Source organism: Thermoascus crustaceus, assembly GCF_041956765.1.
Source record: "Thermoascus crustaceus strain CBS 181.67 unplaced genomic scaffold VTN00scaffold_7, whole genome shotgun sequence".
Lineage (NCBI taxonomy): Eukaryota > Fungi > Ascomycota > Eurotiomycetes > Eurotiales > Thermoascaceae > Thermoascus > Thermoascus crustaceus.
In genome coordinates this window covers 934,653-958,848 of record NW_027192533.1, presented here as the reverse complement: position 1 = coordinate 958,848, position 24,196 = coordinate 934,653, and the positions used below count along the sequence as shown (strand labels likewise).

Genomic DNA, 24,196 nt, shown 5'->3' with positions numbered 1-24,196 from the left:
GCAGAGGTGACTTGGCAGAGGTCCTTCTCGTGGAAGTGCAGACGCCAGAAGGTTTGATCTCAACAGCCTGATCAAAAGAAAATAAAGTACAGGGAAGGCCTGACCATGGGCTTGCCGAAGGTAATAGAGTTATGTAAAATAGAATGCAGGGCAAACAACCATCTGCAAAAATGATAGATCTCGGGGTATTTGATGGGGGTCAAGAGAGGGTGGCAAAAAACGAGTTGCAAGAGAGGCCGTTTTCACAACTTCTCAAGCGGAGAAACGAAACCCGAGTCGCAGTGCAAGATGTAAGACAAAGCAAAGCAACGACATTGGAAAAGAGAACAAGCATGACAAAAAATGAAGGCGTGACGAAAGACGCCCACCTAAAAGGACTGCGCCAACGATGCTTCAAGAGGCCTCAGGACCTCGAGTTTCACGCTCTTGTCCTTTTCAGTATCAATTGCGCAAAGACACCAGATCCCGCTGCCGAAAATGAAAGTGTTCAAATATACACGACATAATGACCACAAAGAAAAGAGAGGATTTTTTTTTCCTTTCCCAATAATATTTCGGGAACCACTCGTCACTGACGCTCGGTAATCGTAGCTGGCTCATTCTGTCCAGCGGCCACGCTCTTTATGAACACATCAAAGACCTCGCTGGAAGTCCGAGTCAAACTGCAATGGCTCAATAGCGACAGTTTTTCAGTCTTGATTACCGCATGACGCCCCTCAAAGCTACAAAGGCTGGCCTGGCACTGGCACTGGTTTCCGCGGAATTGGCCCTTGAGGCGGCTCACGAGCTGGCGGCAGATTTGGGTATGGAGGTTGCTGAGACATAGGTTTTGCTAGGGGGCTCGGCCTTGGAGGTTCATTAACCCGTCCTATGTTTCCAAGAACGCCACTGGCGCTGTTACTGCGCCTCCGCTGACTGATAGGGGTCGAGGGCTTTTGCATGCCCGGAGGCCCATAAGGACCAGGGCTCATGGATCTCTGTGGCGCAGGCCGATTTCCTGGTCCCGGTGATTGTGACCGTGGAGCAGGGGGAAATTGAACGGGAGACATTGGGCGGCCTTGCTGAGGGCGAGGTGGTTCAGGTCGCCCGGGCATCGCCGGCCTGCCTGGAGACATTGAACGACCGTCCTGAGGGTAGAAACGAGCTGGTTGTGCCGAAGGTGCAGGAGACATGGGATCACAAGCTGGAGACATTGGACAGCCATTTGGTCCCACTACTGGCAGTCCGCGGGGACCAGGGCCACTGCCCGACGGACGAGACCGGGGTTTCACAGGTCGCGCGGAGAGGCAGGTTCGTGGGGCAACACCTTGCTGAGAGCGGTCCAGGCGAACGCAAAGGGCCTGTATCACAGCTGTCAGCATGAACTTAATAAGAGAATCAGAAACGAGACAAGTCATACCCATCCGTCATCGTATTCGTGAAGGAGCCTAACGAGCTGACCGGCACGCAGTTCCAATTCGTCATCCATCGAAGGAGTGAAATCCATCTGTACACGGTGAACGTTTGTTGGGACAGCAGGACCGACAGCAGCGAAGGCAGCAACATTTCCAGGTGCGGCAGAAGCCGATCCGGCACTGACAGCACTCTGAGGGCTTGGTGGCGAGGGACCAGAGACTGGAGATACCGATCGCTTTTCCTGGTTGTCAACGTTGGCGGGTTGCTTCTTGTCCGACTGGGAGGCTGCGAGAGCCGCTGCTCCCACAGCCGCTCCTGCTGCTGCTGCTCCGACGGTAGAAGCAGAAGGGAGGATTCCCGAATCGCGAATGGGGGTGTCAACAGCCTGGAAACCCGGAGCGTCCTTGGCCAGCGGAGTAGGCGGCACAGAAGCATCTGCGTGGCTGTCAAAAGGGTTCACCGGATCTTTGAATGGATTCTGGCCGCTGGCAGTAGAGTTCGGAGTCTGAGGGGAACCGTTGTAAGATCTGTCGTCTGGCTGATGGCCAGTGAGATTGCGAGACGCACCCGCCGCAGCTCCAGCCGCAGCAAATGCGTTGCCAGAACTTGCTCCACCAAGACTCAGGTCCGGAGCGAACTCAGTGACAGGACGGAAGTTGAGTTGAGGGGGCTTTGAGGATGTGACTGGCTGCGTCATTGGCGGCGGAGGCGGAGGCCCTGCGGCAAAGGACTTCTCGTTGTCTTCCTCCTCTGCCAGCTTTCTGCTCTGCTTCTTCTTGTGCAACCAGAAAAGGAGAAGTCCAGCGATGAGTCCGACTCCCAGGATTACTCCAATTGCAATCCCAGCCTTTGCACCCGCAGAAATGCCCTCAGAACCGGATGGTTTCGCAGTGATCGTCGCTGCAGATGCAGATGATGACGTCGCCAGGGCCTGCCCCAACCCCGTAGGTGTCAGGACTGAGGTCACCGCAGGGCCAGTAGCAGCCACAGTTGCGAGCGTGGTTGGCATTGCACCGTCCATAGTGATGGGACCTGTGGGATTCTCGAGGGATGTTGCAGTCGCCGGGTCATTTTTCGTGTCCTTTGTCGGTTCCTTTGTCTGCTCCTCAGTCGCTGGCTGTGTTGTAGTCCTCAGCGCTGTCTGCTGAACAGGGTCACCAACACCGAAAGCGGGAGCGCCTGCATCGCTTCCATCCATCGTCTTGTAGCCACCAATTGGTCCCGTGAACGTGGGTTCAGCCGTTACATAGACAAAGGAGACTGACTGCTGTTGCGGAGCATTATCCTGCTGTTTTGGAGCATTGTCCGGCTGCTGTGGAGCATTGACGGTGTTACTGCTGTCGCTGGTTTGATCAGTTCCCAAGAGCGCATCGAGGAGACCACGCTTCCTGAGACCAGCTCCATGCTCGTGGTGTGTGTGGTGGTGGAACATGGTTGGAGAGTACTATTCGAGAGGACAGCGTCCTCCAAGATCTTATCTCTGTGTCGATCGGGGATTGAGCGTCGATCCGATTGCTGATCCGACAATGTATGTTTGTGTTGGTCGCCTCGTCTCGATTCCTCAGCCTTCACCGGGGCGCAAAGATGATGAACAGTGAATGATCGAAAGTAAGAGGGGTAAGGGGCACGTAGCCGTCTTCTTCACTGACGGACGTGCCGTGAGGCTCTGCGCAACCGCATCCAAAGAATGTGGGATGGTCCTGCTAGAGGACGAGAGAAAAGAACGAAGCGTAAGGAGAGAAGCCACAGCTTGCTCAAGTCGATAAAAGAAGGGCGACGAGCGACCAGGCCGCAAAAGAAAGAATGCGTGGTGAAGACCACGGCGAGGAATGAAGGTGGTGCGCGAGACGAGGGAGAGGGAGCGCTGGCAGAAGAGGATGGAGAGGGCGCCGGGCATAGATACAAGACTGAGGGGACGTCCAGCCCTGACCACCGGCAGTCCTGCGCAGCTGCAGCACGAGCACCTCCCAGGCCTCGTGCATGGCGGCCTCGCGCAAGCCATCGTTCGCCATGTAGTTTGGTACATGTACGTCTCCAGGGCCAATCCGCATCCGCAGACCCGCGCCCCCCGCGGCTCCCCGCCCAAAGCGGCAAGGCGCCAGGAACCGCACCCCTGGTCTGTTTTAGCGGTAAAGCATCGCGCTCTCGGGCCATTGGCCGTCCTGCTGCGCACCACGCCTCAGAAACAGCCCGTCGGTCTTGTCAACGAGACCGTTCATCCTGGCCCTGCAGGGATAAGGGCCCGTGGTATCGCAGTTGGGTTGGTCGTAGCAGGATGCTTCGTGCCGGTCGCTGCCCGAGTGCACGGTGTACAACAATCGTAGCAGTAATAATAACACGGACTGGCCAATTGACGATCTCAATCTGATCTCTGGCCTCGAATCCCATATCTTCTAGTCTTCCCGAGTGTTCCTAGGGGACTCCGTAGCGACTTCGGAGACTCAGTTGTCGTGTAAGTTTGCGGCGGTCGGCAGGCCAGAATGGATTCCACCAGCGGGCGAGTGGGATGGATTCTTGGTCTCGGCAACTAACCTCTCTAAAACTCTGCACGAGTGGTGCCTGACTCGGGCACCTTGTTGCTGGTATGCCCCGGCTCCTTCGGAGCATCGTTGCATCCCTGCTGCTCGATCGGATAAACAATAATAATGTTTCTTTCAGCAGGTTGAAACCCGCCAGGGGTAGACCCCCCAAAATATCGTCTTACACTTGGAAGCTACGTTCGTCCCAAATCATATAATGGTCAAGGCTGGACCTCAGCCGTTGCTCCTGGATATTCCTGACAATTCAACGGAGGAGCTGCGGACAGGGAGACTCACACCTGCTGGGCCCGAGGACCTTCGTCGGAAGATGATCCGCACGATTAAATGAGTGGCTACAAAGTACGGAGTATACAGCGATCTTGGTGTTCGACGTGAAAGAGGTTGCTGGTGAAATTTCAGGACTTAGCCATTGCATTTGGCAGGCTACTCTTACATTACCGACTTCTGTCATTATCTTCCAAGTGTGAGAAGACCGTCTATTCAAGCTGTACCGAGTAGTTTCATGGCTTTCGCGAATCGCGCGGCTGACATAGGCTGTGTCCCCACCCGTCGGAGGGGTCCGCAGTACTCCATCATGCCAAGAAATATGGATGGTTAAGGACCTTGACGTAATTGTCGCAACGGTTAGCCTGTCCGTGATGGGGAACTACTGTTTTCATCTTACATACCTCTTCAGCACTGAGTCTCTGACTGCTCTCATAGCGCACCAATTTACTTGCCAGGTCGCGGCCTTTGGATGGCGCTCCTTTCAGGATCTCTTCCCAGGGCTTCGCAGGATACTCGTAGAATTCCATCTTTCCCCAGTCCGGGAGTCTTACACATTCCTATTTTACGCGTCAGTGCTTCGATCCAGAAGAATTATTAATAGTTTTACACTCACCGGCCAGACCTGTTCGTTGGGCGTGCCCAAGGTTTTGAAGATTGATTGAATGAGCGCCAACTCACTTCCAACAGGGCCCGAGTCGAACAGCGGCTTGTGGGCAACATCCACAGCTTCTGCCACGACGCACCCAGCTGCCCAAAGATCTAGAGTGGTCCCATAATCCTTGGAACCAAACAAGATCTCTGGCGCACGATATGATGTCGTACCCACCTCAATGATCTTTTGATTGGCCGGTTCAGAGCCTTCATCGCCCTCTCTCCATGCGATGCCGAAGTCTGCCAGATACGCTGGCCCTGACGGTGAGTCTAGGAGTATATTTGATGGCTTAACATCCCGGTGGATAATTCCCAACGAATGCACGTGTGCCAATGCGCTGAACATATCGCGCAGATGAGACCTTATCTGAGATGCTGTTAATTTATCCTTATGTAACAAGTTATCGAAATTATGTTTCATGAAAGGAAACACCATAATGAGCCGCCCTCCCAGGCTGAACGACTCAAGCAGAGGTATAATATTCGAGCCGGAGGCCTCTTGGAGAATCCTAACTTCCCGTTTGGAGTTGTGAGGTGGGGTCATCAGATGCGGCGTTGTCACTTTCAGGGCAACGAGTTTCCCGTCATCCGATCTAGTTCTGTATATTGTCGAATGGAGTCCGTCCTCATGGTGAAGACACTTTTTAAACTTGCCAATACCTATACCCGCTGCAGAAGGTTCCTCTTCAGACTCGCTTTCTGGCAGTGCGGGACTGCTTATCACTGCAGCTACGGAATCGGTAGCTTCCGCCTCGTCGATGGCTTTCTGGCACATTGCTTCATACTCTTCCTGTACGTGGATTACATAAGCGTACAATCCACAATACAATCAACAGGGTGGAACAACTGACCTTCGACGTGGCCTTGTCATAGGCTTCAGACTCATACCTCCTTGCCTGAGACTGAGCCTCTGCGTAGGAAGCTGCTGGCGAGGCACGTTGGTACGCCGTGGTGCTGGGTGAAGTATGAGAATATGGTCCTTGCACAAAGGGGGACATGGATGTGTCAGCAGCCTTTTCTGCATAGACACTTACATGGACTGGATTGCTGTTAGACGGTCTGTGAACCCAAGACTTGCTCTCCAGCTGTCTTGAGTAGCCATCTTGACTAGGGTGTGCTGTAAGATGGTTAACGGTCAATGGTAGTGAGCAGCACTTCGCGCCTTTTGTCACTGGCTTGGACTGCCACTATCTCAGAAGCAAGCACGAAGACAGATAGACGGCTAATCAGCTTGTCAGCACCATAATCCAAGGGGCACAAGTTTGAAGTGGGACATCAGACAATTCCCCGCTTAGCAGCAGATTACTTCATCTGCAGACTCCGGACTTGCGCAGACGGCAGGCTGGAGACGGCGACTTGGGGAGCATGTGACTTCGCTAAGCCTCCCCGTCCCGGTCCGGGGCCGGCAGCGCCGCGAGCTCTGGCCTGCGAAGGAGAGCAGTCCTCGAGCCGTGCGACGGGGCCGTTGCATCGCATCGCATCGCATCATCATCATCCCTCGAGGACACGGACGACAAGCGTGAGGGCTGGAAGTGTCGCCCTGGGGGTCCCCGTCTCGTTATACCTCCCAATCCCTGCTTCCTTGACTCCTTGTCCATCCTACGCAGCATTATTATTATGTTCCTCCCGTTACATTAATCTCAATCCGGACGACGATTCCCATGAACAGCCATGGAACTCTCACGGCAGGAGTATCCAGCTTTGCTGGTAAGCCTGACAGAAAACGACTCCAAGATTCCAATTGTGGCCGACTGACGGTCTTCCCCACTTACGGAACAGGCCTCTTTGCAGCCCGGTCAGGCGACGACCGTGCTCAATGATCGCATTCGCCTCATAAACAAGGTCAACGCAGACATTGCGGACTGGCTCCAGGTACGCCTTCTTGTTGCCTGCACGCGCTCCGCAGCCGTTAGAAATAACTGGGCTGACTCATTGACTGCTTGATAGGAACGGCGGCGACTCGAGGAGGCGTACGTTCAAGGTCTGCGGAAGCTTGCGCGTCGACCGCAGCAGGACAATGGAGCAGCATTGGGGTAAGCCAGGGAGCGGACACGGATAACAGTAATTGCCCCGGACGTTACCTTGCTGATGGCGATTTCAGGATATTTCAGCTGCCGTGGCAGCGAATTATTAGTGCCACCGAGTCGCTGGCTTCATCGCACGAGACCCTTGCGCAGAAGATCGAGGAGGACGTAGAGCGGCCACTGAGAGAGTACAGCAACAAGAATCGGGAACTACAGTCTATGCCAACGGTCCAGAGCGACCTGGCATCATTGGCTAAAAGTCTTGAGTCGGCACAGAAGAAGGCGGATAAGGTCAAGGAGAAAGGCCCCAAGGCGGCAGAGAAGCTCGCAGCTGCCATCTCTGCGGTCGAGGAAGCGACTCAACAGTGGGAATCAAGGGCTCCGTTTGTTTTTGAACAGCTTCAGGCCATCGACGAGAGCCGAGTCAATCACCTCCGAGACGTACTTACGCAGTTTCAGACACATGAGGTGGATCAGATCGAGCGCAATCGACAGACGGCAGAGAGCTGCTTGAATGCGCTGCTGAACGTGGAGACTGCTGATGAGATTAAGACCTTTGCAGCAAAGGTCAACGGCGGAAGACCACCTGTCTCGAGGAGACAGGATTCTTCGTCTGCCGGTACCACACCTCTTCCGCCTCCACCACGGATCCATGATGATGCTGTAAGTCAACGCTCCGGAAGGTCAGGCCACGGCAGAACGCCTCCAGCAGGTATGTGTTGGTCCCAAGACTGTGCATCTGTGCTCGTCTGAACATATTGTAGTTCCGGAACCGAGACACACGCCCCTGGGCGGTCTGAGGCGATTGGGTACGGTGATGAATCGGAGAAAGAGCATCGTGCAGAGCTCCGGTGGTGGTCTTACTTCTCCTGACAGGAAGCACCGTGCCCCATTTGCTCCATTCAGGAGAGGTGATTCTCGGGATATGCAACTTCCAGAAGAACCACCTTCTACCTCGGGTCATGACTCCGTTGTTCAAGACCCTATTTCTCCACGAAGCGAATCTGCCCGTGATCCAAGTGAATCGCATGCACGCGAAGATCCCGAAACAACCGCGCCGATTCTAGAGACCCAGCCGGCTCCAGTTACGAATGGAACGTCATCTGTAGACCATGGACCTGAGATCGGCCAAGCGGACACGCACCCACCTCAAGTATGTGATCCAGCGCACGAAGATTTGAACTTTAAAGAACTAATGTATCTTGCAGCCCCGAGTAGATTCGGAGGGTTTCTCTGAACGCCCGGAGACCGTTGATGAAATATCGCGAGTACAGAGAGAAGCTGCTGGGTTTGCTGGGTTTGTGTTTCGCGAATGTCCTTTCTTTTCTTGACATCATCACTGACGATCCCAAATCAGAATGGACGAACATGGTTTGAACTTGACAATCCGTGACAAACCAATTCAGGAAGACGAGAGCGAAGCCAAGCAGGCGATGGACGAAATGGCAAATACGCTGCGACTAGTAAGTGCATGTCAGTTCATCATCTTCTAATTGCTACTGACTCTCCTGTAGCAAGCCCAACAGTCTGGCGTTGGCGTTAGGCGCAACGTAGGCACGCTTCGTGGCCGTCGAGATGTGAGGAATACTGTTTTCGTGCCTAATCCTCCCTTACCAGGACAAGAACCCCCCGTCCCTGGCTTGAATCCAATTCCGGATGTTCCTTTGCCTGGTTCTTCTCTTCTGCAGAACAGGCGCCCCGTTTCTCCCAGTACTGCAGAGGACCATACTTTGTCAGATACGACTTCGATCCGTTCGTCACACACGTTGCACAGTCTTTCAGGACCCGTCACGCATCCCGATTTGCATGAGCCCGGGCTGAATGCATCTATAATAGAAACGGTCAGCGCCTGGTTTTCAGAGGGAAATGTCACGAAGTCTTTCGTCGTCGGAGAGCTTGCGCTGGCATACAACCCTGTTGGCGAATTTCCTTCTCGCAGCGACCTGATTCGTCTGGACAATTTCCCCGTGTTAGAAAAAGTCGCAGCGAACCCTCACTTTGTCACTGAAGCCGGCGAATCCGGGACGGGCGGGGATGATAAGAGAGGCCAATACAATGTCGCTCTGTCCAGCATCTCCCGTTCTATCCCGACAGTAGCTTTCAAATACCAAGTACACATCGATGCATCCAACATATCGTCCTACTGCCCTATCATCTTTAATCCAGCCTGGAATCTCGAGGAGTTCCAGGCAAGTGTCATTGTCGCCTACTCGCTCAATCCCTCTTTTACTTCTACCGTTCCCGTGACCTCAATTACTATTAGGAACCTCGTCCTGACCGTCGGCTTGGACATCTCCCCGGAGGACGAAGTGACGAAGCAACCGCGTGAGGTGGCTCGCGCAACAGGCGCTGCTATGTACCCTAACACGGGCGCCACCTTCCGTCGCAAGCAATCCGCAGTCGTGTGGAAGATCCCCGAATTCGAAGTCAGGGCCGGTGAAGACGGCAAATTCCTGGCTCGATTCACCACCACGACCAGCTGGCCCCGGAAGGGCAACGTGGAAGCCAGGTTTGAGCACCGGACCGCTGATACAGGGTCGAGACTGGGCATCAGCGTGGCTTCCGCAGAGGAACCCAAGGAATCCAATCCTTTTGCCGACGAGATCCCCGGTGCACCTACTAAGCCTTCGTTGAAGTGGAGAGAAGTCCCCACGTTGCGCAAGCTGGTCGCGGGGAAGTATGTCTCTTCCTAATCCTGGCAGAAAAAAGAAAAAAAGAAAAGAAAAAAATATTCTTGGGTGATTGTTTTGCCGTTGGAATAGTTCTATTCTATAACTTGGAACGATTACCGTACATAAGAAAAACCCCCGCAAAAAAAGGACGAAACACCCCGAGGACAACAACGGAAATGAGAAGAGAGGAAGGGCAAAGGGAAACGGTTCAGGGATAATCGGGCTTCCTTGTCACAGTGTTTGTATCAGTCAATGGCCTTAAGCGGATAATGGTCGCCTACCTACCTATACTAATGCATCATCATCATCATCACTACGGGTACTGTTATCGATCTAACTGCCTGTTTATCTGTCGGTTTAGCGTTCGCATTCTGCAAGAAAGAGCACGGAAAGGAATTCCCGGGTTGGGCCGATGGATGTCTCGAGACGTTAATCATCACTTTACTACCTACCTAACCTGAACTCCTGCAGCTATTGCTGCCAGTCCCACACCTATTGTCCTGTTTTCCTCCCCTTTCATCGGTTCGATCGTTTCAAGGTATTTCCTCTTATCTATCTACCTTAATTATCTTACTACCATGTACTATTTCATTTTCACGAGTTATAACCCCCCGTCTGTTCTGTCCTGTCGTGTCCTGTCTTTCGTTTTATTTTATGCATTTTTTTCTCTCTGTTACACTATTCTTCGTTTTCGATCTTGATTTTTGATCTCGTCTTGGTCTCGACGTACAGTACCAAGTCCAGTACATACATGGCATGCATGTCTACCTACCTAGGTTAGGTACCTATCTACATAGCGTAACCTGAAGTCGTATAGTACATAAAACACGATTCTTATTCTTTTGGGTTAAGTAACATTGTTTTTTTTTTCAGTCATCTATGATGTTAGTAGGCTAGAATCATACACCGTAAACTATGTATAAATAACTGCACTTGGACTGGACATGTACTGTATATACATAAATTGGTTGCAAGGATCATCAAGTTTATCCGCAGTATGATACGAAATGCAGATGAGACCGGGGAAAAGATGCTAATTTAAATTTAAAAATATGATCTAGACTGACTACTATGCTTTTTGTAAAACCGGGTATCACGAAGGACACTTTGAAATCAGCTCAGACCCAGACAGACGCTAATCAACCATCTAGCCTCCCTCCCTGTCTAACACCTAGATAAGACGAAGGTGATGATGTAGACAGGGAACGCATTAGAAAGAACCTTGCAATTGAAAATGGACCGATCATGGTACAGAAAAACCCGACTAAAACAAAACGAAAAAGGGTTGTGTGTTCATAATGGATAATCATCGACAATGACAACCCGTGACAGGCGAAGGCCTGAGACTCATGGGCTTTACATCCTCGCCGCCCTCGTCGTCTTATCGTAGAACTCAAGAGTCATCGCAGCCAAAAAGCAAGGGATATCCTTCCTCTCCTCGACCCAGAACTTGATCAGATGCTTGATCTCCAATGCAAAGAGACTGTTCGGTCCGCCGGAGATCTTCATCGTTCCATTCTCGCCGTCAAAAATGATCGAGTTCTCCTCTCCGTTGCCCATGCTCCCGGGGCCTCTCGAGTCCGCGGACGCGTTCGAGTCCCCGTGTCGATATGCGGGGGAGAGATGAAACATGGAGGTGACACGGACGCGGCCGTTGGGGAGGAAATCCAGCTTGTATCCCAGGACGGAGGCGACGGCCTCACGGAACTCGGACGACTTGGCGGTCCAGATCTCCTTCAGGCGGCGCATGCGTTTTTCTTTCTCCGCGACGGTGCGTTCCATCTCCTGCAACTCGAGCTTCATGCTTTCGAGCGTGCTGACGGGGACGACTTTAACGTTCATGTGCTCGCCGCGAAGCTGGGCCAGGAGGTCGCGGTTCTCGGCCTTGAGGGCTCTGAGGGTGGAGAGCTTCAGGTTCTCTGCCTCCGCGGTGGGATTTTGACGCAGTTCGAGGATACGGGTGCGAGATCGGGCCTGCAACTCGCTGAGATGAGCCTTGGTTGCCTCGAGCTCACGGCGCAGCAGGGTCGCGTTTTGCTCTGATTTCGACAGGGAGTCTTGCAAGGAGCGGTTCTTGCGGGCAAGGACGGCAAGTCGTTCACTCTCCGCATCGCTCTCAGCTGGCGAGAGGGGACGTTTGACTCCCCGTGGCTGCGTGTCTTCCTGCGGCGGCGCTTCTCGCTTGGATAATTCTTCGTGCGCCTTCTGCAGTTCCACGCGGTATTCGTCAACGAGGCTCTCGAGCTTCGCGATTTGCTGGGACTTTTGTTCGTCGAATCGGGACATGTCCTCGTTCATAGTGATCTCTTCAGTGTCAAAGGTCTTGAGCTGCTCGCGAAGATACTCAACTTCTTTAACCGCAAGGGCCCGTTGACGCTCAAGTCTAGCCTTGACACGGCTGTCCACTGCTCCACCGGCAGCAGCAGCAGCGGCTCCTGTACTACGGAGTCTTTCCACTTCTTGCCGCAGGTTAGTTTTCTCAGTCTCAAGACTGTTAATAATTTCATCCTTCTCTAGAAGTTGCGGCTCAACACTTCCAAGCTTGTCGATGAGCGTGGCTTTCTCGATACGTTCCTGCATGAGCGCCTTTACCACCGCCTCCGGGGAGTCGAATTCGGCCGGCTGTCCATCCACTTGCAGAAGACTGGTCCATGATCTCCGCTCGTCTTCTAGAATCTGTTTCTGGATCTGGACATTTCCAAGCTGAGCCTCCACATCCTTCATGAGTTGCAACTGGTTCTCCAGCGACTTTTTCTGCTCCTCCACCACTTCAACATTCTTCTGGATCTTCCGCAGGTGCCGAATCTGCGTTGCCTGTTCCCGGTTCGTAGTTTCCAAGTTTCTTATATGATTCACTTGCTCTGACAGCTCTCTCTTCAGAACCGTTAAGGCCTCAGCATTGCTACCTTCCGCTTTAAGACGTATATTCTCGGACTCCAGGTTGGCGATATCCGATTCGCGCTGAGATAGCCGCTCTTGTGTAGCCTGTAAAGTACTTCGCACACCCTCAAGATCGTTCCGCAGATCCTCCAATGTTTTCTGCAGTTGTGAGCGGACGGTTTCGAGCTCATTGATCTGGTATTTGTACTGTCTCTCTTGATCGGACAGCTGTGCCTGCGCGTCATTGACATCTTCTTGCAAAGATTGGTTCTGGTCCTGGAGTGCCCTTATCTTCCTCTCTAGGCTGACTTTCTCATTCAACGCGAAATCCTGTGCTTCTTTCAGCTCCCTCGCGAGTGATTCGCTTTTGTGGTTGGCTCGGTTGCTGGCGGCTTCGGCGGCCTATTGACAATGCGCATTAGCACTGTCTTTTGTCTGTTCTGGGTTGCAGAAGATATTCACCTGAGCCTTTCTAAAGTCCGCATCTGCCTTCGCTTGGAGGTCTCGGAGTTCTTTCTCATGTCGCAGGGCTGTTAAATCACGTTCTTGCTTGAGATTCTCCAGCTCATATCTCAACGTATTGACTTGGACGCGTAATTCCTCATTCTCCGGGTCTAATCCCCCGCGGTTAGTTTTTAAAATTGGGTACTCCATATAGAGTGATAAGGTCTCACCTGGTTTGGCTGGTTGCGACGAGCGAACGGATTGCCGAAAGGCGTTTTGCGTAGAAACTGTTGACGGGGAGGGAGAGCCGCCCGCTATGAAATCATAGGTAGGCTGCGTATTTGTGAGTCTGCTGGTCATCTGGATCATTGTCAGTGAATTTGCTTTGTCTTTCACACGTTGGGGAGCTCCCGACATTGATCTTGCTCACCTCGACAGCACGCTCCGGGAATCCGGCGATTCGGGACGTCCACGCCTGTTACAGTGGCGGAAAGGACAAAGAGCACATCAAAATAATGGCCACGCACAAGATCCTTTCTTTCGAGGGCGTGCGGCCAACCCGCACGATGCCTTACGCTCCTGGCGGCGGTCGACAGGCTTGTTGTTTTGGAATCTCGAGACCGCTGCGATGCGACCGCTGACTAAGCACGGGCGACCAAGCTACGAGCCTAAACGGGACTAGGGCCGAAATTTCAAAATTTCGGGCGCGGAGCACCGACTGAATATTCAAAACTTGAGGATTTGAGATCTCTGGCAACTCCGGTCTGCGATCCCCCTCCCCCGTAACGCCCATCCTCCGCGCTTCTTATCCAGTGAGCGTCTATACTCGACTAAGCTTCACCATGGCGAAGGACAAGGCCAACAAGGAGAAGAAGCGCGAGAAGAAGGAAAAGAAGCGCTCTGAAACCGACGGCGTGCACAAGAGCAAGAAGGACAAGAAGAGCGTGCTCTCCGATGCGGTCGAGAAGGAGCTCACAGACAAGGTTCTGGAAGGACTTGAGAAGGCCGATACTAAGGAGGTAGTCGTCAACGGAGACGTCGAGGCGACCCCGGCGGAGCAGAAGGAGGTCGAGAGCCGCCCAGTGGGCGCGCTTGTGCCCTTCGCGAACCCATTGGTTGAGGACAAGACCGCGAAGAAGGTCCTTAAGACCGTGAAGAAAGGTAAGGTTTTCTCGGCTCTTCAGATCAAAACTACGACGGATTTGCGCGTTTTATGCGGTGTTGATTTTTGCCCGAGCTCGCGGGTTTTACATGCCATATGTCATCTAAATCGCTTCATAGAATCTTGGCTGACATTCCTGAACTATAGCTGCCGTTAACAAATCCCTGAAACGAGGTGTCAAGGAAGTTGTCAAGGCCCTCCGGAAGTCACCTGTCCCAGCTGCGAACACCGCCGTCTCTTCGCCGGCTGGCGTCGTCATCCTCGCCGCCGACATCTCCCCGATGGATGTCATCTCACACATTCCCGTCCTCTGCGAAGACCATGGAATCCCCTATGTGTACGTCACGTCGAGAGCCGAGCTGGGTAGCGCGGGCGCAACAAAACGACCCACCAGTGTGGTCATGGTGACCCCCAAGTCAGGAAAGAAGCAAAAGAAGGAAGAAGAGAAGAACGAAGACGAAGAGGACTTCAGCGCCGTCTATGCGGATCTGGTCAAGCTCGTCGAGAAGGAATGGAAGAGGGTGAAATTCTAGTCAGCGACACATCTCCCCCTCCACCCTTCCTGTATACCTTCTTTATGTAATTGTTACGGTTGTATACTTTTGCTTTCTTTTTCCGTCTGACAAGGCAGCGCATATCGTTGGGGTCTGGCCTTTGGGACGTTGTTTCATGGGATGTCTTCTGATATGTCTTTCCGGCGTTCTAATATTGGAGTAGAAAAAGGCAGGAAGTAGAAAAAAGAACAAAGTCGTGTTTCTCTCGAGACCCACAAAAAATAACAAAGTCTTGCTTTGCTCTTGATGCGTTGTCTACGCATTGCCGGTCGGATGGCGTGGACCTGGACAGATAGGACCGCATCCGATTCCCGACTCTTTTATTATTGATAAGAGATACTGCCGTATCTGATGCCGAAGAGAGCTGCCCTAAGCGAACACACCGCCACCCGTTCCACTCGCAATCCAGCACGGTATGCCGGGGCTGGAATTGTCGGCACGAGGACGTAGAGCCCTGTGAGCCGTCGTGTGGTTATTCTCCGTTAGGCAGTAGTGCTATGGCATGCAAGCGACCAGACTAACTCCGCTGTCACGTTCAACGATCGAGTATGGAGGAGGCACACATAAGCCTCATGGAAAGTGCAGTGATCGCCGTCTAGCCGTTGGCCGGCCGAGCTTAAGCCTCAACATCGGTCCAAAGAGCCAGTCAGCGCGCGCGCGCGTCAACTCCCACAGCACGCGCAGCCCGCTAGTTCCACGCGGCACAATAATACCCTCTTTCTTTATGATCTTATCCCGGTGGATACTGTCATAACTCGGTTGCTTCCTTCCGGTACGGCTCGAATCCATGGAACATACTACTCGATTCTAACATGTTGCTCCGGACGGCACAGCGTTGCCCTTCAGACGATCGACAGAACTGTTCGGGTTGTTTTCTGGAGTGCACACACACGACCGTTCGACCCTGGTCGATTCGCAGGACGCAATGTCTGGGGCTCCCGGGGTTCATTGTAGCGATGCCGGGGCGTCACGTTGCGTGCAGCGGGATCTATGTCATTACCTAGGCGCTAATACAACCCTTCCTCGGGAAAATAGCCCAGTCCAGGCGGCGTATCAGCGTCGATCTCAGATGGAGAACCCGTTTTATGTCGCTGATTCTCTGTATCAGTCGAGTTTCCACTCTCACTGGTCGGCTATTCGGCATCCCTTGACGTTCTGCCCTTGTGCTTGGAGGACACCTAATGCTATGATGGCGTGCAAGAGCACAATGCGCGCGGTTCACGGGCCGCCGTCGCAGGAAGTATTAATACACCTGGGTCGGACTCGATAGAAGGCCGTATTGTTGAGCCTTCTCTCGCTATATATCAGTTTCTATAGTTCGTCTTTCCCCCCTACAGCTTCTAATTTACTCAGTTTTCTTTTCCTGGCTTTTCCTATCTTTCGCTACAATGGCAGACCAGACAGAACAGCATATTCCGGGAAGACTGTTCGCGGCAGTCGTCGACGAGCTGGCGGAGAAAACTCCGGACAGGAAGTTCTGCTCTATGCCCAAGGGACCGAACGTCTCGGACGGTTTCCGGGATATAACTGTGAAGGAGATAGCTAAGGCTGTGAACTACACTGCCTGGTGGATTGAGAAGAGACTTGGGCGCAGTGACAACTTCGAGACACTGTCGTACATGGCTGCTAACGATGTCCGCTACCTTGTGTTTATTCTTGCCGCCAACAAGACCGGCTATAAGGTGAGCAGAGATGGCCGTGGCCTGCGGATGGGTTATGGAGCACAGCTAACTCCTGCTACAGGTCTTGCTTCCCTCCTCGAGGAACTCAGACGAGGCATTCCAGTTTCTTTTGACGGCCACAGAATGCTCAAAGTTCGTGTACAGCCCAGAAAGAAAGTTGAAGGTCACGGAAATCAAGAACAACCGTCCGGACCTCGAGATACTGGAGATTCCGTCCTTGGATGAAATGCTCGAGAGTGAAACCAGCTTGTATCCTTACAATAAGACCTTTGAGGAAGCGGAGGACGAAGTTTCGTTCATCATCCACAGTTCTGGTACAACAGGTGCGTCTGGTCATCCTTCCGTCTCCAAAGTCAGAACCCTTTCTCATGGCTTGTTTCCATGAACAGGCATGCCGAAGCCAGTTCCCCTCACCCACGGATATATAACCATTCTGGACCGTTTCAATTACATCCGTTCTCCACCAGGTCGTACGGCCACGATGTGGACTGGACTCGGTTCCGACGATCTCATGTTTGCGACAACTCCGTTTTTCCACCTCATGGGATACCTTGCGTTTACTCAGTCCGCATTTCACAATGTTCCGTTCGTGATCGGACCAGAGAAGCCCTTGTCACCTGATCACGTAATCGAGGTTATAAACGTCGCGAAGCCCACAGCAGCTCTGCTCCCACCATCTGTTCTGGAGGAGATGTACTCCTCAGAACGTGCTCTCGAGGTTCTGAGTCGTCTGCGTTATCTCTACTACGGTGGAGCTCCCCTCTCGCCGGAGGCTGGTGATGTGCTGTGCAAGGTGACGGACCTCCGGACGGTGATCGGTACCAGCGAGGTTGGTATCATCGTGAACATGCCCCATGTGGAGCGAGAGGACTGGCAGTACTTCGACTGGAACCCGTATTATCCCATTGATATGCGACCAGTTGAGGATGGCATGTACGAGTTGGTTATTCCGAGGGGTAAGAACCGCGATTGGCATGGGATCTTTCACACATTCCCGGACCTCAAGGAGTACCATACGAAGGATGTATTCCTTCGTCATCCCACGAAACCCCATCTGTACAAGTTTCATGGTCGCATTGACGATGTTATTGTGCTCAGTAACGGCGAGAAATTCACGCCCGTTACGATGGAGAAGACTATCGAGGGGCACCCTCTAGTCCAACGAGCCCTGATCGTTGGTGAGAGGAGATTCCAAGCTGCTCTGCTTGTCGAGCCTAACTGGCATCAATGGAGTGAAAATAGCCCTGCCAGCGCTTTGATCGATGCGATCTGGCCTACAGTAGAGCAGGCAAACCAAAACGGCCCCGCTCACGGGCGGATTATGAAGACGAAGATTGGGGTGGCATCGAAGGACAAGCCATTCAAGACGACCCCTAAGGGCAGCACCCAGCGGCGTCTTGTCATCAAAGACTACACAGAGGAAATCAACGCCATCTACGAGAAGGACGACGAAGAGCATGTAGAGCTTCCTGAAGTGACCGACCTGGCTGGCATCAAGGAATACGTCCGGAAAATTGTTTCGAGCAAGGTGGAGACGTCAGAACTTTCGGACAAGGACGATTTCTATGTCGCAGGTCTCGACTCTCTGCAGACGATGCATCTTGGGAAGGTCCTGCAAACGGCTGTCCGTTCGCGTTACCCAGACAAGAACTACGGGGCTATCACTAGCCAGAAGGTTTACGCAAACCCTACTGTGGAACAACTGTCTCGTTTTATCAGCGGAATTATCAACGGTGACGCCGAGGATGGGGAGTCCAGAGTCGAGAAGATCAACGAGTTGCTGAACAAGTATACGGCCGACCTGCCGGACCAAGAGTTGGATGTGAGCAGTGTTTCCGAGACGCACACTGTCATCTTGACAGGGTCGACCGGCTCGCTTGGAAACTATCTCCTCAACGTTCTTCTGAACGATCCTAAGGTGGTTAAGGTCTACTGTATGAATAGATCCGAGGCGAAGTCCAGACAGGAGAAGAGCTTCCACGAGAAGGGACTGAAATTCAACGCGGAAAAGGTCGAATTCTTGCAAGTTGCCTTTGGCGAGGAGAAGTTCGGTCTCGACGACAGCAAGTATGAGGAGATGCTTCAGTCGGTTGACACCATCATCCACAATGCTTGGAAGGTGGACTTCAACCACAAAGTGGACTCCTTTGAGGAGGTCCACATCCGCGGAGTGCGTCGCTTCGTCGACTTCAGTCTGAAGAGCAAATACCATGCCCATATCCACTTCATCTCGTCCGTCAGTGTCATCGGCGCTTGGAAATCGCACCATGGGCCCGCCGTGCCGGAGATCCCGTTGGAGAACCCCGACATTGTTCTTTCCCAAGGCTACGGAGAATCCAAGCATATCAGTGAACGCATTTGCCTTGCTGCTTCCCGCCGAGCTGGTGTCCCGACTACTGTTCACCGAGTTGGACAGATCGGTGGCCCAACCACGGAGAAGGGCCAATGGAACCGACAGGAATGGCTGCCGACTATCATCGCGACTTCGAAGTCGCTTGGCAAGATCCCAAGCACGTTGGGATCTGCGCCGGTCGATTGGATCCCTGTGGTAAGTACCTTCAATGATCCTAAACAAGTGAAGCAATTTCTAATACCGGAACAGGACACCCTCGCCACCATCATCGTTGAGCTCGTCGAGACCCGCCGCACCACTCAGACCGACTCCCGATGCTCCGTCTTCCACCTCGTCAACCCGTCCACGGCCCCCTGGACCTCGCTCATCCCTGCAGTCCAGAAACATTACTCCGTCCAGCCTGTGGAGCTCTCCGCGTGGGTTGAGGAGCTCGAACGCATTGAAAACCCGTCCGAGTCCGAGATCGCTGCCAAGCCTGCCCTCAAGCTGATGGACTTCTACCGAGGCCTGTTGGACGTAGAGGGTGCCTTGTCTGCCCCGCTTGAGGTGGGCAAGACGAAGGAGGCGAGCGCGACGATGAACAAGCTGGGACCGGTTGACGAAGCCCTCATGGAGAACTGGCTGAGACAGTGGGCATTTTAAATCCTTTTCAAGAGGGATTATATATAGAAGGAATGGTGATGATCGACGATTGGTCTAATGCTTTCTCATTGCAATGGGCTTTGAAATTGGACCGGATACTATAGAGGAGTTATTGATACTTTGTACTTGTATTGTATTAAGCACATAGCGAAGTCAACAATGTTTTCTATTATTTTTACCGACATTCTATTCCTTGGCAAAACTCCCCTCTACATAATTTCCCACTTTGGCCCGCATTGTCAACATCCATCCAAACGGATTGCTCCGGGACCTTGACTTTGTAAACCAAGGGTTTCGGCGAGAAGTCCGAACCAAACGAACCAAGCACCATCACGAACACACACATATTTGCGGCTAGCGCGGGGCTCTCGACTGGACCTGTCACTCAGCCAGAGCCCAGCGGTTCCAAAAGTACCGCCACCATCCAGAAGCGGTATATAAAAGGACGCGGGTCACGGTCCATGCAGGTGAGGGGGTGACCATGCAAGGGGCTAAAAAAGGCAAGTCGGCTAAGCAACTGGAGCGACTAGAATGTTTCTGGATCCTTGCGAACGTGCCCGAGGTCCCGTCCGCTACCTAGCTAAGCTAAGCCTGTACTATGTTGCTTAGCATTTTAGGGGTCCTTTTTTTTGTTTGGATCCTGGATTGGGGCTCGGGAATCCTCAAAGCCTCTCTAACTACTGTACGTTAGTATGGAGCAAGAGCATGCAATCCTCCTGCTGCCATAGTCCTCTGTCCGCTAGAGAACAGCCTCCCTCCACTCAGGTGTCTGCAGACTGGAGAGGCTGTTCTGTTCGTCAGCTTGCCTTTTGTTTTCCTGTGGGAGAGATTCCCGAGACTGTTCCGTGCGAGTTCAAGTTGAAGGGTTTTGATGAGGGGAGAAAGAAAAAAAAGGACATTTACGGTTCAAGTGCGATTCCAAATTACCTACCTCCTTACATTATATGTACTGTTTGTAGTAAGTCACACCGCCTCCTTTCGTGAGGAACTTTGATTGTCGGCCCAGGGTTGGAAGGACTTCCCACTTTGAGCTTTGTGTGCGACAGCCTCGTTGTTCAGAAGAGCAAATAGGAAAGGGGACACTATTAGCCTATGTGTACATATATATAACCAGTAAATTAAGTCACGTACCTACCTACTTATTTAATATCAAAAGGCCTGTCCCTCGTCAATTTAATTTATCAGTGTAGGGCACTCTATTTATTTATAAATATACAGTTAGGTCGCGGAAAAGATTTCCGCGAGGGAGAGAGAGAGATCAATCAAGCCCTACATAGAACCCCGAGACTGCAATGCAACAACAGACCCAAACCAAGAAAAGAACCTCAATGGACCATGGCATAATCGACAGGTCGGGGCCAAAAATCTGGCCCCCTTGGGCCAGGAGGGGCAAAAAAAACAAGCACAATGCTAAGCCACGACGGACCAACAACCAAAAAAGCTTGACGCCTGATTTTGTGTCACCTACGCCGTCATAGGCTAAGTGGTGATTTGCGATCCTGCAAAATGAAGAGGGTGTGGGTGATTAATTTGTCCAGTTAAACTTTTACTGCTACCAAATATACATACCTACATAGCAGGGCCACCTACGTGTTCATGACTTCCGCCCCCAAGCCTCGCTCTTCCTGGCGCGGGCCAGGTCAGGTCAGGCCACCCCCCCCCCGCCCCCCGTGACCCGTCTCTTTTACCTTACCTGCTACTGCTGCTACTAGGTACCTTAGGTAGATAGACTTGTCCAGCTGAGATGAGTCGAAGGATTACCCTTCTGCTTGGTTACACGCAATAATAAAAGTGCCAGTTACTGGGTCTTAGGGACCTGCCAACATAAGTACTAGTTCAGCGCTTTTTCTTTTCTTCATCAACTTTTTGTTATATGAGAGAGAAAATGGAATAGAACAAACGAACAGACCGTGGTGTGCCTTTGTTTTCTTGCTTATGGTTAACTATACGGCAGTGTATAGCTGTGTCTTGTTTTCTACGTTTATTTGGAAAAGAAAAAAAAAGGAAAGGAGATTATGCCCATATTCTTCGGCGACAATGAGGAGATACTTGGTGTTTCCGCTTTCGTTATTACTCTCGGTACAGCGGCTTGCTGTTGTTGAATCATCACCTATCCATCCTCTCTGGACCCCAGAAAACACTATCATCGCTACGAGCGGAACCTCTTCCGAAGATCCTCTCTGGACAGTATCTGACAGTGTCAGAAGCGATCATCCCGGGACTATTTCACTGCAAGAATCGAGTCCGGATGAGTCAGCCTTCAAAGGAGGTCCGGGAAAGCTTCAAGTATGTACTGTACCTATCCAACCAAGTCCCAATGCATACATAACTAAGTACAGAACCTCAGGAGTTCGAAGGCATACAAATAGCCCTTTCCCAAGCGGAAGGCAGCGACGATGAATCAAACAAAGAAGATCACTACCTACTGCGACAAAAACCTCCACCAACACACTGCATCAAAGAAGAAGAAGAAGAAGAACAGAAACCTCTTCCAACTTCATACTTGATGCGCGACGCTCCACTAAACCTAAACCTGGACGAAAAGATACCTTGCCATAGCACCCACGGCATTGACATTTCGGTAGTAGATCGACAAGACGATTCACCAGCTATGCCGTTCCAGAGCAGCACTGAAAGCCAAAGCAGAGATTATTATTATGACTGTCGTTATGGCGGTCCTCATGGATGCTTCCTGAACCCCGCAGGTGGGGATGGAGATGACAGTGAAAGCAAACACACTACAAATGCAGACATTATTCCCGATTCCATCACCGACGTTGATGAGTTCTTGGCACCGTGGGTGGTGCTGTTGGGGATGTTGGGGCTGGCGCTTCTCTCTGTCGTGATGGTCGAGACGGCGGAGTTTCTGTGGAGACGATGGCGGCGACGATCTTCTGGGGGAGGGTCGTTGGAGGTTACATGTGAGAAGGTGGCTGTTAGTGATGAGAAGGAGGGGAAGGGGTACCACTTAATCGAAGAAGAAGAGAGACAAGAAGAGGGCGATGATGATGATGATGACGATGACGACGAGTTCAATGATCTTATACCTTAAGAGTATGGCTATCATATGGGGATGGAGCTAGTTGTTTCGGGAATACGAATTTCAACACGACAGCTGAATGCAGTCTAATGTAAACCTTGAAACTTCCAACAGGATGGACGTGGGCACAGCCCCTGATTGGAATGGAACTATCATTGGTGACTATTCTGTACCGTACATTCATATAACATGATGAAGATGACACTCTATACGTGTTCTTACGGGTCAAAGTACTCGTGCTTCTCATGATTCAATTTTGGATTAGATACAACCTCATCTAATGATACATCTGGTATGTGTTATGTATATAGTATATATATGTATGTCAAGGAAAGGAACCGTCATTCCCGTCCAGAAAACACCAGAAGAATAGGACAGATACAAGTTTCATGCTTTGGATCATTCTTAGTCATACCTTGCCTAGGCCAAGTTCTCATCCCGCTGCAGCGCGGCGTAGGGCTGCGGCCCCCTCTCAAGGCCCTTGTGAGTCTCATGCTCGACGCCCTTCTGCCTAGGCCCCGGGACTGCAGCGTCGGGGCCGCTCTCCGCCATGTAGCGCTGGTATGTATTTTCAGCGACCCGTCCAGGGTCCTTCTGGCTCCCGATCTCAGACCGGAAGCTGGCGTTGTTGTTGTCGTTGCTGTCGAAGCCGCCCTCCTTTATGTTCGTACCATTGGGCTTTTCGTCCCTCCCGTTCCGAATAACGGGCGTGATGTAGCTCGGCGCCGGGCCGCCATAGTAGGGACAGTCTTCGTACTCGGGTTTCTGCACGCCGGGGCCGCCCGCGGCCTCGAACTTCGAGGCTTGATAACCGTGCGGCCCGATGCCCATCTCTTTCTTGGTCTCGGTTGGTCCGCCAGCGTAGCCGCTGGTGGGAAGATGTCGTCCAGGGAAGTTGCCCTGGCCTCCTACGCCTTCAGGGTATTTTGTCTGCTTGTCTGGGTCATCGCGGCAGTGCGCGTCGGGGGCTTTAGGGAGCTTGGTAGCGCCGGAGGTCTGGGTGTTTGCGAAGGTGGACTTGTCGCTCGGTACGCCCAGAGGCTCGCTGTCTCGATTTTCGGAGAATCCACCGCCCTGCCGGACTGACTCCGCGGCAAGAGAATCGTTCGCAACAAATCCAGCTCCCTCATGGATCGGTCTGTTATATGTGTCTGCTGTTTTGGCCTGGGGAGAGTCAGCCTTTCTTCTGGAAAACACCTATGGAGTACGATCAAGCTGAATAACAACCCAGACATACCTTTGCGCCGTGGACAGAACCGCCGATTGGAATTCCTTGCAAATCCATGGTGTATGTGGCGTATGAGGGTATCTCGTTCGTCTGCCTTTTTAACAGTAGATGGAGGGGAAACAGAGGGTCTGATCTTCCAGCTTCGTTATGCTCGTAGACGGAGGACCACGGCAGTGAGATGAGATGGCAAAGCTATATAGCGATGTATGAGTACTTGAGAGAAGCACCACGAACGTCTGGGTGAGGTACCGAAGCTCTGATGCCCTATGGGTACGTGATGTCATCCTTACGGTGCGAACAACTCCAGCCTCCATGGCGAAAAGAGGCTTGTTCGATCATACTGCAGCGAATAAGAGGGGATACGTCAACGAGCCGGCAATAAAGCGATCTAGAAGTTCTCAGTGGCGGCAACAGACATCGAAAGAATGGAGCCGGTGGAGAGCCGAGAAAGTTGTCTTCAAAGGATCAATATCTGCCTGGCCTCAACAGGATCGTTCCCTGCTATGGCCGGTAAAGGAGTATCAGTGATGATAGTATAGACAGTAGGCGACTGCACTCGGCGCGTGGAGAGCGTCGAACGGCGATGACGTCATAGGCCCAGCGCCTGGAAAGACAAACAGCGCAACATGGCCGCTCCGCTCCCTTGGCATCGGCATCGAGGT

The 24,196-nt window shown here is 52.3% G+C and overlaps 9 protein-coding genes across 9 annotated transcripts; 5 read left to right on the top strand and 4 right to left on the bottom strand.

The window, feature by feature from the left end:
* Nucleotides 1-722: 722 nt before the first annotated feature.
* On the bottom strand, nucleotides 723-2,827 carry VTN00DRAFT_9349 (uncharacterized protein; the record flags this gene model as incomplete). The annotated part of the gene is made up of 2 exons (XM_069436299.1): nucleotides 723-1,340; nucleotides 1,400-2,827. The coding sequence occupies 2 exons, from the start codon at nucleotides 2,825-2,827 to the stop codon at nucleotides 723-725; spliced, it is 2,046 nt and encodes a 681-aa protein (XP_069284934.1).
* A 397-nt stretch (nucleotides 2,828-3,224) lies between these two features.
* Nucleotides 3,225-3,719, top strand: VTN00DRAFT_9348 (uncharacterized protein; the record flags this gene model as incomplete). The annotated part of the gene is made up of 1 exon (XM_069436298.1): nucleotides 3,225-3,719. The coding sequence occupies one exon, from the start codon at nucleotides 3,225-3,227 to the stop codon at nucleotides 3,717-3,719; it is 495 nt and encodes a 164-aa protein (XP_069284933.1).
* Nucleotides 3,720-4,507: 788 nt separating this feature from the next.
* On the bottom strand, nucleotides 4,508-5,955 carry VTN00DRAFT_9347 (uncharacterized protein; the record flags this gene model as incomplete). Its single annotated transcript, XM_069436297.1, has 5 exons — nucleotides 4,508-4,537; nucleotides 4,604-4,759; nucleotides 4,816-5,643; nucleotides 5,705-5,807; nucleotides 5,888-5,955. The coding sequence occupies 5 exons, from the start codon at nucleotides 5,953-5,955 to the stop codon at nucleotides 4,508-4,510; spliced, it is 1,185 nt and encodes a 394-aa protein (XP_069284932.1).
* A 569-nt stretch (nucleotides 5,956-6,524) lies between these two features.
* VTN00DRAFT_9346 (uncharacterized protein) lies at nucleotides 6,525-9,570 on the top strand (the record flags this gene model as incomplete). Its single annotated transcript, XM_069436296.1, has 8 exons — nucleotides 6,525-6,560; nucleotides 6,633-6,725; nucleotides 6,801-6,886; nucleotides 6,955-7,589; nucleotides 7,642-8,030; nucleotides 8,086-8,174; nucleotides 8,235-8,340; nucleotides 8,392-9,570. The coding sequence occupies 8 exons, from the start codon at nucleotides 6,525-6,527 to the stop codon at nucleotides 9,568-9,570; spliced, it is 2,613 nt and encodes an 870-aa protein (XP_069284931.1).
* A 1,335-nt stretch (nucleotides 9,571-10,905) lies between these two features.
* On the bottom strand, nucleotides 10,906-13,242 carry VTN00DRAFT_9345 (uncharacterized protein; the record flags this gene model as incomplete). The annotated part of the gene is made up of 3 exons (XM_069436295.1): nucleotides 10,906-12,831; nucleotides 12,892-13,043; nucleotides 13,104-13,242. 3 exons carry the CDS (start codon nucleotides 13,240-13,242, stop codon nucleotides 10,906-10,908), a joined length of 2,217 nt encoding a protein of 738 aa, XP_069284930.1.
* A 473-nt stretch (nucleotides 13,243-13,715) lies between these two features.
* On the top strand, nucleotides 13,716-14,568 carry VTN00DRAFT_9344 (40S ribosomal eS12 domain-containing protein; the record flags this gene model as incomplete). The annotated part of the gene is made up of 2 exons (XM_069436294.1): nucleotides 13,716-14,034; nucleotides 14,183-14,568. The coding sequence occupies 2 exons, from the start codon at nucleotides 13,716-13,718 to the stop codon at nucleotides 14,566-14,568; spliced, it is 705 nt and encodes a 234-aa protein (XP_069284929.1).
* Nucleotides 14,569-15,977: 1,409 nt separating this feature from the next.
* Nucleotides 15,978-19,266, top strand: VTN00DRAFT_9343 (uncharacterized protein; the record flags this gene model as incomplete). The annotated part of the gene is made up of 4 exons (XM_069436293.1): nucleotides 15,978-16,271; nucleotides 16,333-16,594; nucleotides 16,661-18,819; nucleotides 18,874-19,266. 4 exons carry the CDS (start codon nucleotides 15,978-15,980, stop codon nucleotides 19,264-19,266), a joined length of 3,108 nt encoding a protein of 1,035 aa, XP_069284928.1.
* Nucleotides 19,267-21,303: 2,037 nt separating this feature from the next.
* Nucleotides 21,304-22,318, top strand: VTN00DRAFT_9342 (uncharacterized protein; the record flags this gene model as incomplete). The annotated part of the gene is made up of 2 exons (XM_069436292.1): nucleotides 21,304-21,552; nucleotides 21,614-22,318. 2 exons carry the CDS (start codon nucleotides 21,304-21,306, stop codon nucleotides 22,316-22,318), a joined length of 954 nt encoding a protein of 317 aa, XP_069284927.1.
* Nucleotides 22,319-22,726: 408 nt separating this feature from the next.
* VTN00DRAFT_9341 (uncharacterized protein) lies at nucleotides 22,727-23,591 on the bottom strand (the record flags this gene model as incomplete). The annotated part of the gene is made up of 2 exons (XM_069436291.1): nucleotides 22,727-23,470; nucleotides 23,544-23,591. The coding sequence occupies 2 exons, from the start codon at nucleotides 23,589-23,591 to the stop codon at nucleotides 22,727-22,729; spliced, it is 792 nt and encodes a 263-aa protein (XP_069284926.1).
* Between the last annotated feature and the right edge of the window lie 605 nt (nucleotides 23,592-24,196).